The sequence below is a fragment of the Solea solea genome, chromosome 1 (assembly GCF_958295425.1).
Source record: "Solea solea chromosome 1, fSolSol10.1, whole genome shotgun sequence".
Taxonomy (NCBI): domain Eukaryota; kingdom Metazoa; phylum Chordata; class Actinopteri; order Pleuronectiformes; family Soleidae; genus Solea; species Solea solea.
The window spans coordinates 10,003,157-10,015,839 of record NC_081134.1 but is presented as its reverse complement, the minus strand read 5'-3'; the positions used below and the strand labels follow the sequence as shown (position 1 = coordinate 10,015,839).

The 12,683-nt window shown below is 39.9% G+C and overlaps 1 protein-coding gene across 6 annotated transcripts; it reads right to left on the bottom strand.

The window, feature by feature from the left end:
• Window positions 1-1,191: 1,191 nt before the first annotated feature.
• On the bottom strand, window positions 1,192-11,887 carry LOC131444559 (GRAM domain-containing protein 2B-like). Of its 6 annotated transcripts, none has more exons than XM_058615048.1 (15): window positions 11,764-11,887; window positions 10,979-11,079; window positions 7,761-7,938; window positions 7,103-7,246; window positions 6,935-6,989; window positions 6,576-6,648; window positions 5,739-5,842; window positions 5,128-5,217; window positions 4,230-4,301; window positions 4,076-4,141; window positions 3,858-3,954; window positions 3,698-3,754; window positions 3,477-3,576; window positions 2,265-2,375; window positions 1,192-1,941 (listed from the first exon to the last, which is right to left on the bottom strand). In XM_058615048.1, exons 3-15 carry the CDS (start codon window positions 7,826-7,828, stop codon window positions 1,926-1,928), a joined length of 1,053 nt encoding a protein of 350 aa, XP_058471031.1. In that variant the 5' UTR covers window positions 7,829-7,938; window positions 10,979-11,079; window positions 11,764-11,887; the 3' UTR covers window positions 1,192-1,925. The 6 variants fall into 6 exon arrangements, with proteins under 6 accessions (XP_058471031.1, XP_058471368.1, XP_058471205.1 ...); XM_058615385.1 differs by having other exon boundaries at window positions 3,864-3,954; XM_058615222.1 differs by having other exon boundaries at window positions 4,076-4,138.
• Between the last annotated feature and the right edge of the window lie 796 nt (window positions 11,888-12,683).

Below are 12,683 nucleotides of genomic sequence, written 5' to 3'. Positions count from 1 at the left end.
TGTAAGTTTGTGTGTCGTCTTCTTTGTTTTTGACTGTCTTCTACAGGCTAGCATTAAGGATACTAGTGTCCTGTTTGAATACGTACATAATACACCTTGTCTGTTGGCCTGAAAAAGTACAAGAACTGGTTTTATAGTTGCAGGCTAGGACCACTTTTCAGGTCCTCTACAAGGTGTCTGTACACAAGACCCATCAATTTCAGTGACAGTAGCTGTGTTTTGTTAAAGGGAACATGTACAGAACTAGCACTTATCTGATTACTCCATTTTTGGGAGTGCAAGTGGGTCTTGGTAAGTGGTGGAAAAGGTTTGTGAAACGCCACTTTGCCGCTGTCATCGTTTCAAACAGGGAACCTCACCATTCTCATCCTGTGCTTTGTGTCTCTGAAATGTAAATAATGGAAATCTGTTACCATCTTGAACCAGGGATCTGAGCTCTCAGAAGAGTTGGAGAGAGTCGTTGCTTTTCTCTGAAAAAAGAAGTAGGCCTCAGTTTTTTTTCTGGTCAGGTCGTATTATCAGGGAAACCACTGGATCCACTTTTCATTCATTGGGTTTGGTTTAAGAAATGGGGTTTAAAAAAAAAACAAAAAACATTTTATTGATGCACCACTACGGTTAGACATGCATTGTATCCTCTGGCCCTGAATGTTTATTGATGGGGGGGGGGGCGGTCAGGGTGTGAAACACTAAAGAAAAAATGTATGCATGTTTATTGTGTTTTGCAGAGCAAATGACAGGGTGATCTGTTATGTATTCTGTGTGAGGATAAAGCTGAACTCATAACATATGAACATTGAAGCGCTTTAAAAAAAACAAACAAAAAAACGGGATGTTCATTTTAATTTTTTTTTTATTGCTGATACTAACTGATGTAATGTCATGAGTTTTGTGCTAGAGTTTGAGTGGGGATGTGGTGGGTGGTTGGGGGGGTAGACCATATTTGTGGGCTGTTTATATGGTTACTGTACTTATCTATTCTATTCTTTGTATTATGATTTGTAATTTTATGTTGCTTTTTGAACTAAGAATATAATGTAATGAAATTAATTCATGGGACTGAATCTTGACCTTTTTATGGACAACAAAATAAAAAAAAAATCACTTATGTACAAAATATAAAACCGATCATATTGACTTATTGAAGCTCTGCATGCAAATACACAAATGAGTTATCGTTATAGTATCATAAATACTTTATTGCAATTGGAAAACAAACGTTTGAATGCATCAAAATCAATTGAAATATGAAACAGATTCTCCAGTCATGATATGATAATAGCAGTAAAAGGGAAATCCTGGGTGTGTAACACCTTACCAACCAAGTTTTATGGAAGTGACTGCCCTCTGCTGGCCAATTGTTGACATTGCTGTCTTGTCTTATTAACAGCAGACTCCAAAAAGAATAAATAGTGAACCCTTTAAGTTATAAAATATATAATTTACTTCAAATCAATGGACACAGTGCATCTCTCGCCATCTTGTTTGCCGTGTACTCTTGCTGCTGTAGGTTGTGCTGATCCAAAACCATGACATGACAAAGTCTCCAGCCGTGTTTGCTTGCTGAGCTCAGCTGTTCACTGGCCAGGAAATAAACATGGCTTCAGCAGGATGACTCCATATGGCTCAGAACAGGACGGCTGCACCCCTTTGTTTTAAACTGTCAGCAGAAAATCAGTGCATGTCCAACAAAATAGTGTCCTGCATGACATGGCACTTTTGCAGGAGTTTAACATTTACTGTGAGGGAACTTAAGCGTGGAAAACACCATCAACCGATGAAACTGTTTGTCAAATGGACAGGGACTCAGTGTTAAGGTGCTTTTGGGATCCTGTCTAGACAGGGCTCAGAATAGGATTTGAATAGAGCGGTACACTGCATGATTTCCTGGAAAGACTTCTCTGTCACAATTCCCTTGCCACAGGCTATGTTTCTTGGTATCTGCAAAAGAAGACATGTAACTCAATTAAGCAAAAAACATTTATCTGCACTTCAAATATCAATTTATTTATTATTTATGGTGTTTGAGAGAATGGAAGAAGATACATAACTTTAAAGTCATACTTCCTGGTGTGAGTGTGTGTGACTCTGCAGGAATGTAATCAGTTATCTTGCTTGTATGAACCTGCACAACTACTCTGTCCCATCTGATCTGCAGGTAATGATTTTTTTAGGTTGCCAAAACCGGTCTCAGAGCTCAAAAGGGTTCCGTGACTCTATTGTGACAAGCCTACACTGTCTTTGTTGGGCTGTCTACTACTCACTCTTTGTGGTGCAAAGACAACTCAGTCAGGGCTCCCAAAGAATTCAGCTGCTCCTCCAGCAAAACGATCCTCAGCCCAATGTATCCAGACACCAGCAACAGCAACGCAATTCTATTGAAACACACAAACACACACTTTAACACTAGCCTTAATCCTAACCTAACCATAACCATTTATTATCTAACCCTATCCTTAATTTACCAGAAATTACATCTTAATCATCAAATAAATAAGGTTCTGTCTCATTGGAACTGGGCTTTGGTGCCAATGAGGACAAATGGACTTGAAAAAATTGGTGCTTATAGAAGAGAAAGTCCTGAAGAGGTAACAACATTAAATACATACATGACTTCAGAGGACATTACTTTGACTTACATTCATTTCCTGGAGACTTACTCCAACCATAACCATAATTACTACTACCCTAACCCTGACCCCTAACCTTAACCTGACCTCAGCTTAACTTTAAAACACATCTTCAGCTTAAAATGTATCAAATTACATTAGGGGGACGGGAGACAAGTCCCCATAATGTGACTGTGTGAACAGAGTTAGGTCCCCACAACATAAGGAATACCAGGTAAACACACTTTGACTTTCGTTTTCCGCTAAAGTGCTGCTTTAAGTTTCAGGATTACAGCTTTCAACCATAAAGTGAAAGCTTTTCAGACCAAACAATAAGATATCAGTGAAATGCATCTGTGATGTCTGCGGACGCTGCGTGATAACATTAAGAAGGTAAACCCAATCTTGAGGATTAGATTTTATTCCCTTCAAAGTTTCCTGCCAATCCAGAAAGTCAACATAACGTAATGTGGCAGGACTGTGTTTTATTAACATTTTTAAAAACCTTCTGTAATTCTTCTACAGACGAATAGAACTTTTTGAGATAATGTGTCAGTTTTAATGGTAATATTTATACAGCATGTTGCAGATATTTAAGCCCAGTGAACTGTCACCTACTGTAAACTGAGGTAAAATGGCCGTGAGTTTGCTTTTAAAGATGCTGATTATTTCTTCTTATCCATGTGCATGCTGCTTGGTACCAAGGTGGACATTTTACTACAACTCCTGCTGTGTTGCCGTAAGCAGCAATAGCAGGAGCCTTTCATGGCCGCTTTATTAGCTGGTAAAGTGGCAGGAGTGTGGTCTGCTGCTGCTGTACACATACAGTAAAGGAAAAGGCGGAAAGGAATATAATATAATACTCACAACATAATGAAGATATAAAAGAGAACGCTGAGATTCCTTATTTCTCGGAGAAGGAAGAACGAGAAAACCTTCTCTGTGAGCTTCCAGATCCATGACAAAGCTGTTTGAGACAAAGAAAACAATCATCTCATCATTCTTCAATGGCACATTACTCTGTGATTCATGGCTGAGCTGAGGAGATATTACACTACTTGTGCGTTTGTTTCTGAGGGCTTACACACCTTGGTCGTCTTCACCTGTTAAGATGCTTTGATGAGCGGAACTGCATCTTGTGGGACCTAGAAAATACATTTATTAGGTTTACTTAACAAAGGTACATTTTGTTTTTTATGGTACGCAAGGCACCCAAAAAAACCCAACAACCAATAAGCTTTCTCTCACTCTCACTGGAAATCTGAGGAAAGTCACCAAGATCAAAGCTGTGTTGTCTCCTCAGATTGTGATCTATGCTGTCCTCCAGACTGGAGTAACTGGAGACCTGTCCACAAGGATGGACCACATGAACATGTTTCATCATTTGTTGCTTTTGCATTACGTGCTCACGTTCAACTTGACCGATAACAAAAGATATCGGCGGGAGGCGGGGTAACAAAGCCTACCGCATCCCGATCAGCTTCATTGTCTGCAGAGGAGAGGGGAGGGCTGTCTCCACCTGGAGTTGCCTGCTGTCGACAAACACAAACACGACTGAAGGCCAGGACTTTATACTACTTGTTTGAGAAATGACGGCTTTCTTGTGCATCACTTAAGTACCTGAACATACGAGCAGACACTTTGGAGGAGCTTGTAGCAAATTTCACGGTTCCTCAAAGACACGAACGTGAACTGAGGGGGAAAAAGTGGCAGCAGACATTGTTAGACCTGGACAGCAGCAAACAATGTGTACAGTTAGACTTTCAAATTGAAGTCATAGCTTGACAAGCTGTCGGCGCCACTGCAGTCTCAATTTGAATTTAAAAAAATAATCCCCACAGTCCACTTGTCATCTTTCCTTTTACTGATTGGTAGGTAGAAATATCACTAACACATGGATTTACCTCAAGCTATTGTCTTACAAACTCACTCACTCATCTTCATTCACTTTATCCTCCACAGGAGGGTCACAGGGGGCGCTGGTGCCAATCTCAGCTGACATCACAGGGACACAGAGACAAACAACCATTCACTCTCACATTCACACCTGTGGTCAAGTTAAAGTGTCCGATTTACCTAATCCCCAAATCTGCATGTTTATGGACTGTGGGAGGAAACTGAAGAGAAAAACACACACACACAGTGCTAACCACTACACCATCTACATCCGTGTGGTGAATGAATAATAAATAAATTACTACAAACAATAATGCCACAGTAGTGGCATTAAAAGTGAGACGGGGGAAAAACAAACCTACACATGTGATGACTCTTTAAAAACCATTTGAGCTTGAATCTTAAACATATCTCATCAGCGATGTGTTTTGAAGGTGAGGAGTTTATATTTCCATAGAGATGCACAGTGTGTTACCAGAAAACCCATCCAACCATTTTAGCTACAGCTGTAATCCAACAGTGCAGTGAAATCAGTGAAATCAGTGTTTTTAGCCCTGCAGACGATGCAGCACATGAAAAATGAGAATATAACATTTGACTTAAAATCAGAGTGTCGTCTCACTTTGTCTCCATCAGCAGTTTGAATGGACAGCATTGACAAAGCCGAGCTATGTTTCTTCACCGCTGTGACGCTGGACACGGGAATCACCACCTGCAATGTGGTGAGAGAGAAACACAGTCAGTGTGAAGCTTGTTATCTCATACTCTATCAGGGTAATTACGGTAATTCCCCATTACGATGTAAATCATTCATATAGTATATATAGAGTCTTGATGCTGGAGTTGAAAGTGAATTCCATGATAACTAAAGTTAACGATAACTGCTCCTTAAAAGCCTCTGGAACAAGAGGCTGTAAATGGAGCAAAGCAAGGCCATTTTATTTGTAGAACACATTTAATGCACTGAGGCAATCCAAAGTGCTTTAGGGAGAAAACAAGTAAAGCTGTTTTAAAACAGAGCATTAAAATGATAGAAGGACGTTCCAATAGTTATAGTTTTAAGCTCAAACGACTGCACTGCCGAACCAAATCCTAAAAACCATTGAGATAAATTGGTCGGAAATTGTTATTATTATTATTCAGAGTCTAAGAAGAAACCCAACTACTGCCACTGCTGTTATGGTGGTGATGATTCATTTCACCACTTCACTTTACTGTGTTGTGCTGTTCTACCTTGGTGTCTTTGAGCAGCACGGAGGAATGGAAACATGCATGGTTCTCAGAAATGTAGAGTTTCCCGTGATACAACACCTCCTTCTGCAAGGCACAGGTGAACACTACGACAGAGAGACACACGTTTTAATACATTTATACATTTATCTCTATGGCACATTCGAAAACATCACTTCACAAGTCACAAACAGGCAGAGGTTACTTTTCTGCAGGTTTTTACATTTGTACAATCAGTACAGAACCATATTTGAATATATGCAAATGGCTACATAGGTGTCATATGAACATTCATAAAACGACACAATCCACTTGAGGCAGAACAGTGTTTGCTGCAGATTGTTGCAGTGTTTGAAGACATGTTTGGTTAATTGTTGTAATTAACCTGAACCACAAGTTCACCAGTAAACCTAAACCTAACCACATCCATGGTCAGGAAATAGTTATCGTCATCCTCGCTTCCTCAGTTGCCACAGGTAGTTAGAACACTGCACATGTTGGTTTGCTCATTCGTAGACATGTAAATAAAGTTTTGATTAAGAAATTTGCATGCACCTGACGTTTGCATAAACATAAGAAAGGCAAACTATGATTCTGGTGGCTGGGCTGTGAAAACAAGGTCAACAAAAAAAACACTCAAAAATGGTTCCATTAAAAAGTAATGAACATTGTGAGGGCACAATTCACCGCGACAAATAAGTGTGATTGGTCAATATGTTACTAGGCAGCATGACAGAAGAAGACATAAGGGACGAGGAGAAAGCAGGACAAAATGTGACGCCACTTCCACAATCAATATCAACCGATACGGGTCAGACCATAGACCTCAGCTCAACTTACTGTCTGTCAGGTTCTCCCCCTCAGAAATTTCCTGGAACAGCTTGTGGAAGCTCTTATTGTGTTTCTGGAGGCTCTGTGTGCGAAAACAGTGAAGAATTAACGAATAAAAAATGTTAAGAGACCAAAACTGTGAAGAACAATGAGCTTCAGGAGCTGTAAAGCTCTTTGAGACCTTTAGCCACAGATGATAAATGAAGTGTCCACCTACGATTCCTCTATGAAACATTATTATATTATATAAGGAATATATAATCATTTTTGTGTGTGTGTGTGTGTGTGTGTGTGTGTGTGTGTGTGTGTGTGTGTGTGTGTGTGTGTGTACATGGAGGCAGGAGCACAAAGAGGTGACGCTCACTTACATGACTGTTAAGTTCTTGTGCTTGGTGAAGGTCCTCCTCTGCGATGGTCTGATCCCTGGTTGTACACAAACATCAGATAACGAAATAAGGACGTTCCGTTTGGGTGAAAGTTTGAAATTTGAACTCATTTCCTAGTCCTTTAGCTTTGTGCACAGAGTAGTTTTCTACCTGAGAGTCATGTTGGAGCTGAGGTTTTGATTAAAGTCGTGGATCTTCAGTCGGGCCTCGTCCAGACTCTTGCTTGGCCTCGATTTCTTGCTGATGCTGCTGCTGCCTCTCCGTAGACCAAAGACTCCAACTCCATCCAGGCTGCTGCAGAGCAGGAGATAAATGCCGGCACACGTGGTGAGAAAGCCATGGACAAAACACAGAGCAAAGAAATCATGTGAAAATTCAAATAAGTCAATGAGATCTTTCTGATGGGATTGTCAGTGTTGGATTTTAATTGTGGATTCACAAAGTGGATACAAAAAAAACTGCATACTAAGGGAAAACACTTCATTACCCTTGTTTCTATAGTTAGCATCAGGTGAATGCTGATTTTCCACACAGATGAATGTAGATCATGAATACACAGAGAATCGCTTACATAACGCATCAGCACAAAGACCATGTGTAGCATCAGCTGTCGTCCGACCAGTAAATAGGAAAATTGCTCGTTTGTGTGTCTGTGTCAGTTGAAGTGAAAGCAAAACCTGATCCTCCTCAGATGGACTGGGTGACAGCAGCTACAGTATATCTAATGTACGAATTTCACTTTTGAAAACCAGCAGCCAAAAACTTGCACATCTAATTTCAACGACACAAAAAAGATATTCATACTCACACTGAGCTGTCCAGGGAAAATCTCCTGCCTTTGAGACTCATGATGAAAAATGGACAAAAACAACTCATTCACACACACTTTTGTGCATTCAGTGCAGTGTCTGTACCTTGATGATCCTGATGGTTTTCTCCAAACTCACACTAAAACAGCTTGTGTGCATGTGTGGTTCTTTCAGTGGCTGTAAAACAGTAAGTGACAGGTGAGATACAGAGACAGGTTCATCCTATTTTAAGTGTTTGGATTCTTATTGTCGAGTCAGCCAATCAGCAATGAGAGGTGGAGCTTGCACCCAGCAGGTGTAAGACAGAGCCACCGCACACAAAGGTTTGACTCGTCATGGCAACAGATACAATGAGTGCACCTACCCTGACCTTACCACACACATACAGGTTTGTAAGAACGTTGCCTTTTGCTCATTTGGACAGCCAAACCAAAGCCTTATCTCTAAACCAGTTCCTCATAGATGAGGTTCTGCCTCATCAAGACAAGGTTTTGGTCTCCATGAGGAATACTGGCCCTGACATGGTCCGCGTTTAATGCTAGAAATAAGTAATCCTAATAAGTACAGACACGCACAGGTATTCAGAAACACGACAGTCACATGACGTCTCCTGCCATGCAACCTGCTCAGCCTGCACAGATAGACATCAGCGAATACCAGCTGCACCGATGACTCGGCACAACAGCTTTGAGAAAAACACGTGATTCATCAGTTTTCCCAAGTGTTAAACAGCACAGATGGATACTGCATTCAAAATTTTGTTGTATATGTATTCACAGAGTGTGTGTGTGTGTGCAAATCACAGTCACTTGCGGGGTTCATAAATAATCTTCAATAATTTCTTCATGTGGTCATAACCTACATTCCCAGAAACTTTTATCCAACTGTCACTGTTTTAGTCACTGGTGGTTTGAAGACTTCACTGATTAATTTATTAACTTCATTACACAGCAAAAAACAATTAGAATTATCATCAGTCAAATATTCCAGTCTACCACTTCTACAACCGTAGAAAACAATCACCTTACAGTTATGTTCCTGCAGTTACTACACGTCACATGATCTATGGAATACACATGCTGCTTACAAATGACTGTATGCACATATCAAATCTAATTTTATTTATAAAGCACTTTAAAAAAACACAACTGAAACAAAGTGCTGTACATCAGAGATAAATTAGACAAAATATCAAAAATGACATCATAGGCCTAACAAACAATAAAACATACAATAAATTAATAAAATACATAGAGAATAATAGCCCAGCAAATTAAAGACATCATTGCCTCTGTTCGCAGCTCCGAGTTCTGCGCTGACCTTTGTCTTTGTATCAAAATAAAAGTACTCACCAACCAGTGAGGAATCAGTTTAAATGACGGCGCTTTTCACAGTAATTGTAGTCGTAGTTTACATTTTGTGCAGATGTAAACACAAGACTGTATTTACATTTTGTTTTAGATGAAATGCACACTTTCAGTTTCAGTTGCTATTATATCATGTAACAATCTTGGAACGTGACACCTTTTTTTCCAACATGCAGTTATTGTGCGTTTGTATGTGTAAAGTAGGGGATGTTAGTCATGGAAAATATTTGCTCCACTGCTGATGATAAAGATAAATGCACAAAAAAAAAAAATCTCCTCCTACTCCTTATTTTTTCTAAAACAGGTTTAATGCAACATAATCCTTATATTTTGTATCACAACCACAGAAATGCAGAATTCAGATACACATTGTGGTGTTTGTCTGGAGCAAGGTGACTTTGACCTGTGTGTTGGTGTTTCACCATTTGAGGCCGAGCAGAAAGCTACACCTGCATAACTTCTTAATGCGCCTTATGCAGGTGAATGGGGTTGATTTTAAAATGAATTGCTATCTTACTACTGTTTAATAAAACAGACGTGTCTCAACGCAACGTAAAAGGAAATATTATAGCATAGATCATGGAGATATTCAAATGACCATTCATGAAATAACATGTGATGGACAGAACAATACAGTACTCCAATTACCTTTTCTGCACCCATTTATTTCTGGAAAACATCACACATAATATATGTACACACTGTGGTTGGATTTCTGAGATATTTGTGGACTTAGAAGGGATTAGCCCGTCACTGTTCAGTCAGGAACACGCCATACTTCCTCGTACTCTCAGTGCCCTTCATATCAACGCACAGATCAGAGACTGTTGATGTGAACTTTACACAGACTCTAGTGTGTGACTCTGGAGAGTTACACCTGTGCATGTTCCAATGTTGGGTTTCCAATGAATCACAATCACATCTGACTGCATCTCCTCACGCACCCTTTCATCTGAAAACACACAATAACATCCCTAACCCATCGCTGAATCATAAGCCCACTCTGGTAACTGAGTGGATTTGTTATGTTCCTACTAAAAGGAAACGGAAATCTACAAGATGATTAGACTGAGGTGAGGAAAGGCTGTACATCACTTCCTGGATTAGGAAACTCTTTGTCTTCCAAAGTAAATACATCTTATGTAGAGATCAAGGTGATAAATAAAAGTATTTTTATAGTTTGTCAACAAAAATAATATGCATCACATCCTAGGTCTACGTCAAATGAGATTCAGAAACCTCCCCAAACCTGACAAACCGGTGTTTGAGATTCTGGAAAGCCATACCAACACTTATACAAAGTCATGTGTATGTGAAGGAAGTGCATATTTGGATCCACATATGTAAGGCAACAGGTTTCCTCAAGCACGAGCTACATGAAATCCCAAACATTGATATTTATTTCAATATGGGTCACTTTTTATTTGATCAGCATTCCCCAAATAATGGAAGGACACAAATAGGTGTGTGTGTGTGTGTGTGTGTGTGTGTGTGTGTGTGTGTGTGTGTGTGTGTATATATATATATATATATATATATATATATATATATATATATATATATATATATATATATATATATATATATATATATATATATATTCATTTAGCCCACGTTAGGGCTCCCCCTACACTAAGGACACGGATTCAAAAAGAACTTGATATGAGACGTGACTCCTAAAATAAACAAATGTACCCATCCATAAAAATATTAAATTGTGTCACTGTATTCGCACAAACTACACTACCTGCCCACAAAGCTGTGCTTAGCCAAACATGAAGACGGGCTAGGACTGGGGGCCTAGTGTGGCTGGGAAGAGAAGGGGTCGTAATGTACACCACAGTGATTACCATAAAGCATCCTGATGACACCCAAGTGCTGTACAGTTGAGAGACCAATCATGGACACCACCACGAGGGGACCAGCCGCTATCTGCCCCAAATCTCCGGCCCTGCAAAGAGACATAGAAATTGTCAGTGTAGTCGACTCAAGGGCAGCTCAAAACCACTCAAACCCCCAAACTCACTATTGGGAAATGGAATAGAATAAATCAAATTAAACATACAAATAAATGGGTTACAAAGAAACACAAATAATAACATGCACAAAACAATCTAAATAATGTGACAAGGCAATCTAAAGAACAAAAGAACATAATGAAACCAAATAATAATTAAAAACATGAGAACATGCATTAGTTCAAATCAATCAACTTTGTCAAAAATAAAACACATGACACACAAACAACCAAACAAAAATAAAGCAAACTAACATACATTTATAATTTAAACTATCACATAAAGCTATAGTAGTAACGATAGCGGAAGTAGTAGCTGCAACATGAAATCAAACAATAAAAGAGATGGAGACAGAACAGCAGTCGGCCACGGCTTGGAGGCTGAGATGGATACAGGGCCGCGGCACCGTGATTCACAGGCTGGCCCAGTTACCTGCCAAGCGAGCAGAGAGCACAAATACTCAAACTCCTTAACTTTGTGTGTAGAGGGCAGAAGCTACCTTCCGACCCCGATGTGTTGACCCACAGCGGAGGTGGCACACCTACAACACAGCTGACTCAGAGTGGAAGCAAGTGGAACTTCACAAATGTACGCAGCAATCCTGAAGCATAACCTACCGTACGATTAGAGAGTATGGATCACACATCGATCAGCCACAGCCACGCCAAACCAGAGCGACCACAGCGTGACCCTGATTCAGGAAGCAGGGTACGGCGCACATCAGAGGCGCAGTCATCTGCCCATATATAACAGCAGGCGGCACTGCCCAGTCATTACGCACTGATGGCTGATTGAATTCTGTGTGGTGATTTGAGTGCACCCGTAAAGAATGCGGGTCACCCCAACTTGCCACATATACTTAATACTTAAGTAAAGTATAACTATATACAGTACTGTGCCTTACGTCACCACTAGATTTGACGTGCAATACTGTGGCAACCATAGTGTTATAAAACTTTTTATTGGAACACAGCCAGAAAATATGGGAAACATATGCAGTTTGAAAATATAAAAAAATAGCTTCAACAGTTTAAAGTGTCAAGTATTTTGTGTGACCTACCCTTGAACAACAGCACGACCCTTGGCTCTGTTAAAAAAACCTGGAGTGGAACCCTAATTAGTGTGATTGGTAACACCTGTGTTTGCTCTCCTATTTCATGTCAACACATATCTGCTGTGTAAAAGGTCTTTTACACCAGGTTTATTCAATAACATGCTTTAGCTTTGCACACACGTTGTTACATTTATTGCTAATATATAAGACCACCTTTCAGTCACGTCATTTTAACCCAAAGTCTGGTAGCATAGCATATCAAAGCAGTAAAACCACAAGGCGGTGGTCACTTGCTAAAACTCTACTCTCTATTAATATGTATTCAAAACGTTTGAATGGATGGCTGATTTTATAATTTCATATTTCGATATGTCGTCCAAAATGTGAAAAAAAGCGCGCAGTATGTCGTCCAAAAAGTCGAATCTGGGTGTAGTGCATTTTACCAGAGGGTTGCTTTGCTCCCACCTAGTGGACAAAGAGTGA

Coding starts and splice junctions, on each gene's coding strand:
- LOC131444559 (XM_058615048.1), bottom strand. CDS start 7,828: ATGAGTTGTTTTTGTCCATTTTTCATCATGAGTCTCAAAGGCAGGAGA. Junction 6,649..6,934: donor CACAAGAACTTAACAGTCAT/GTAAGTGAGCGT, acceptor TTTCGCACACAG/AGCCTCCAGAAACACAATAA. Junction 2,376..3,476: donor TTTTATATCTTCATTATGTT/GTGAGTATTATA, acceptor GTGTTTCAATAG/AATTGCGTTGCTGTTGCTGG.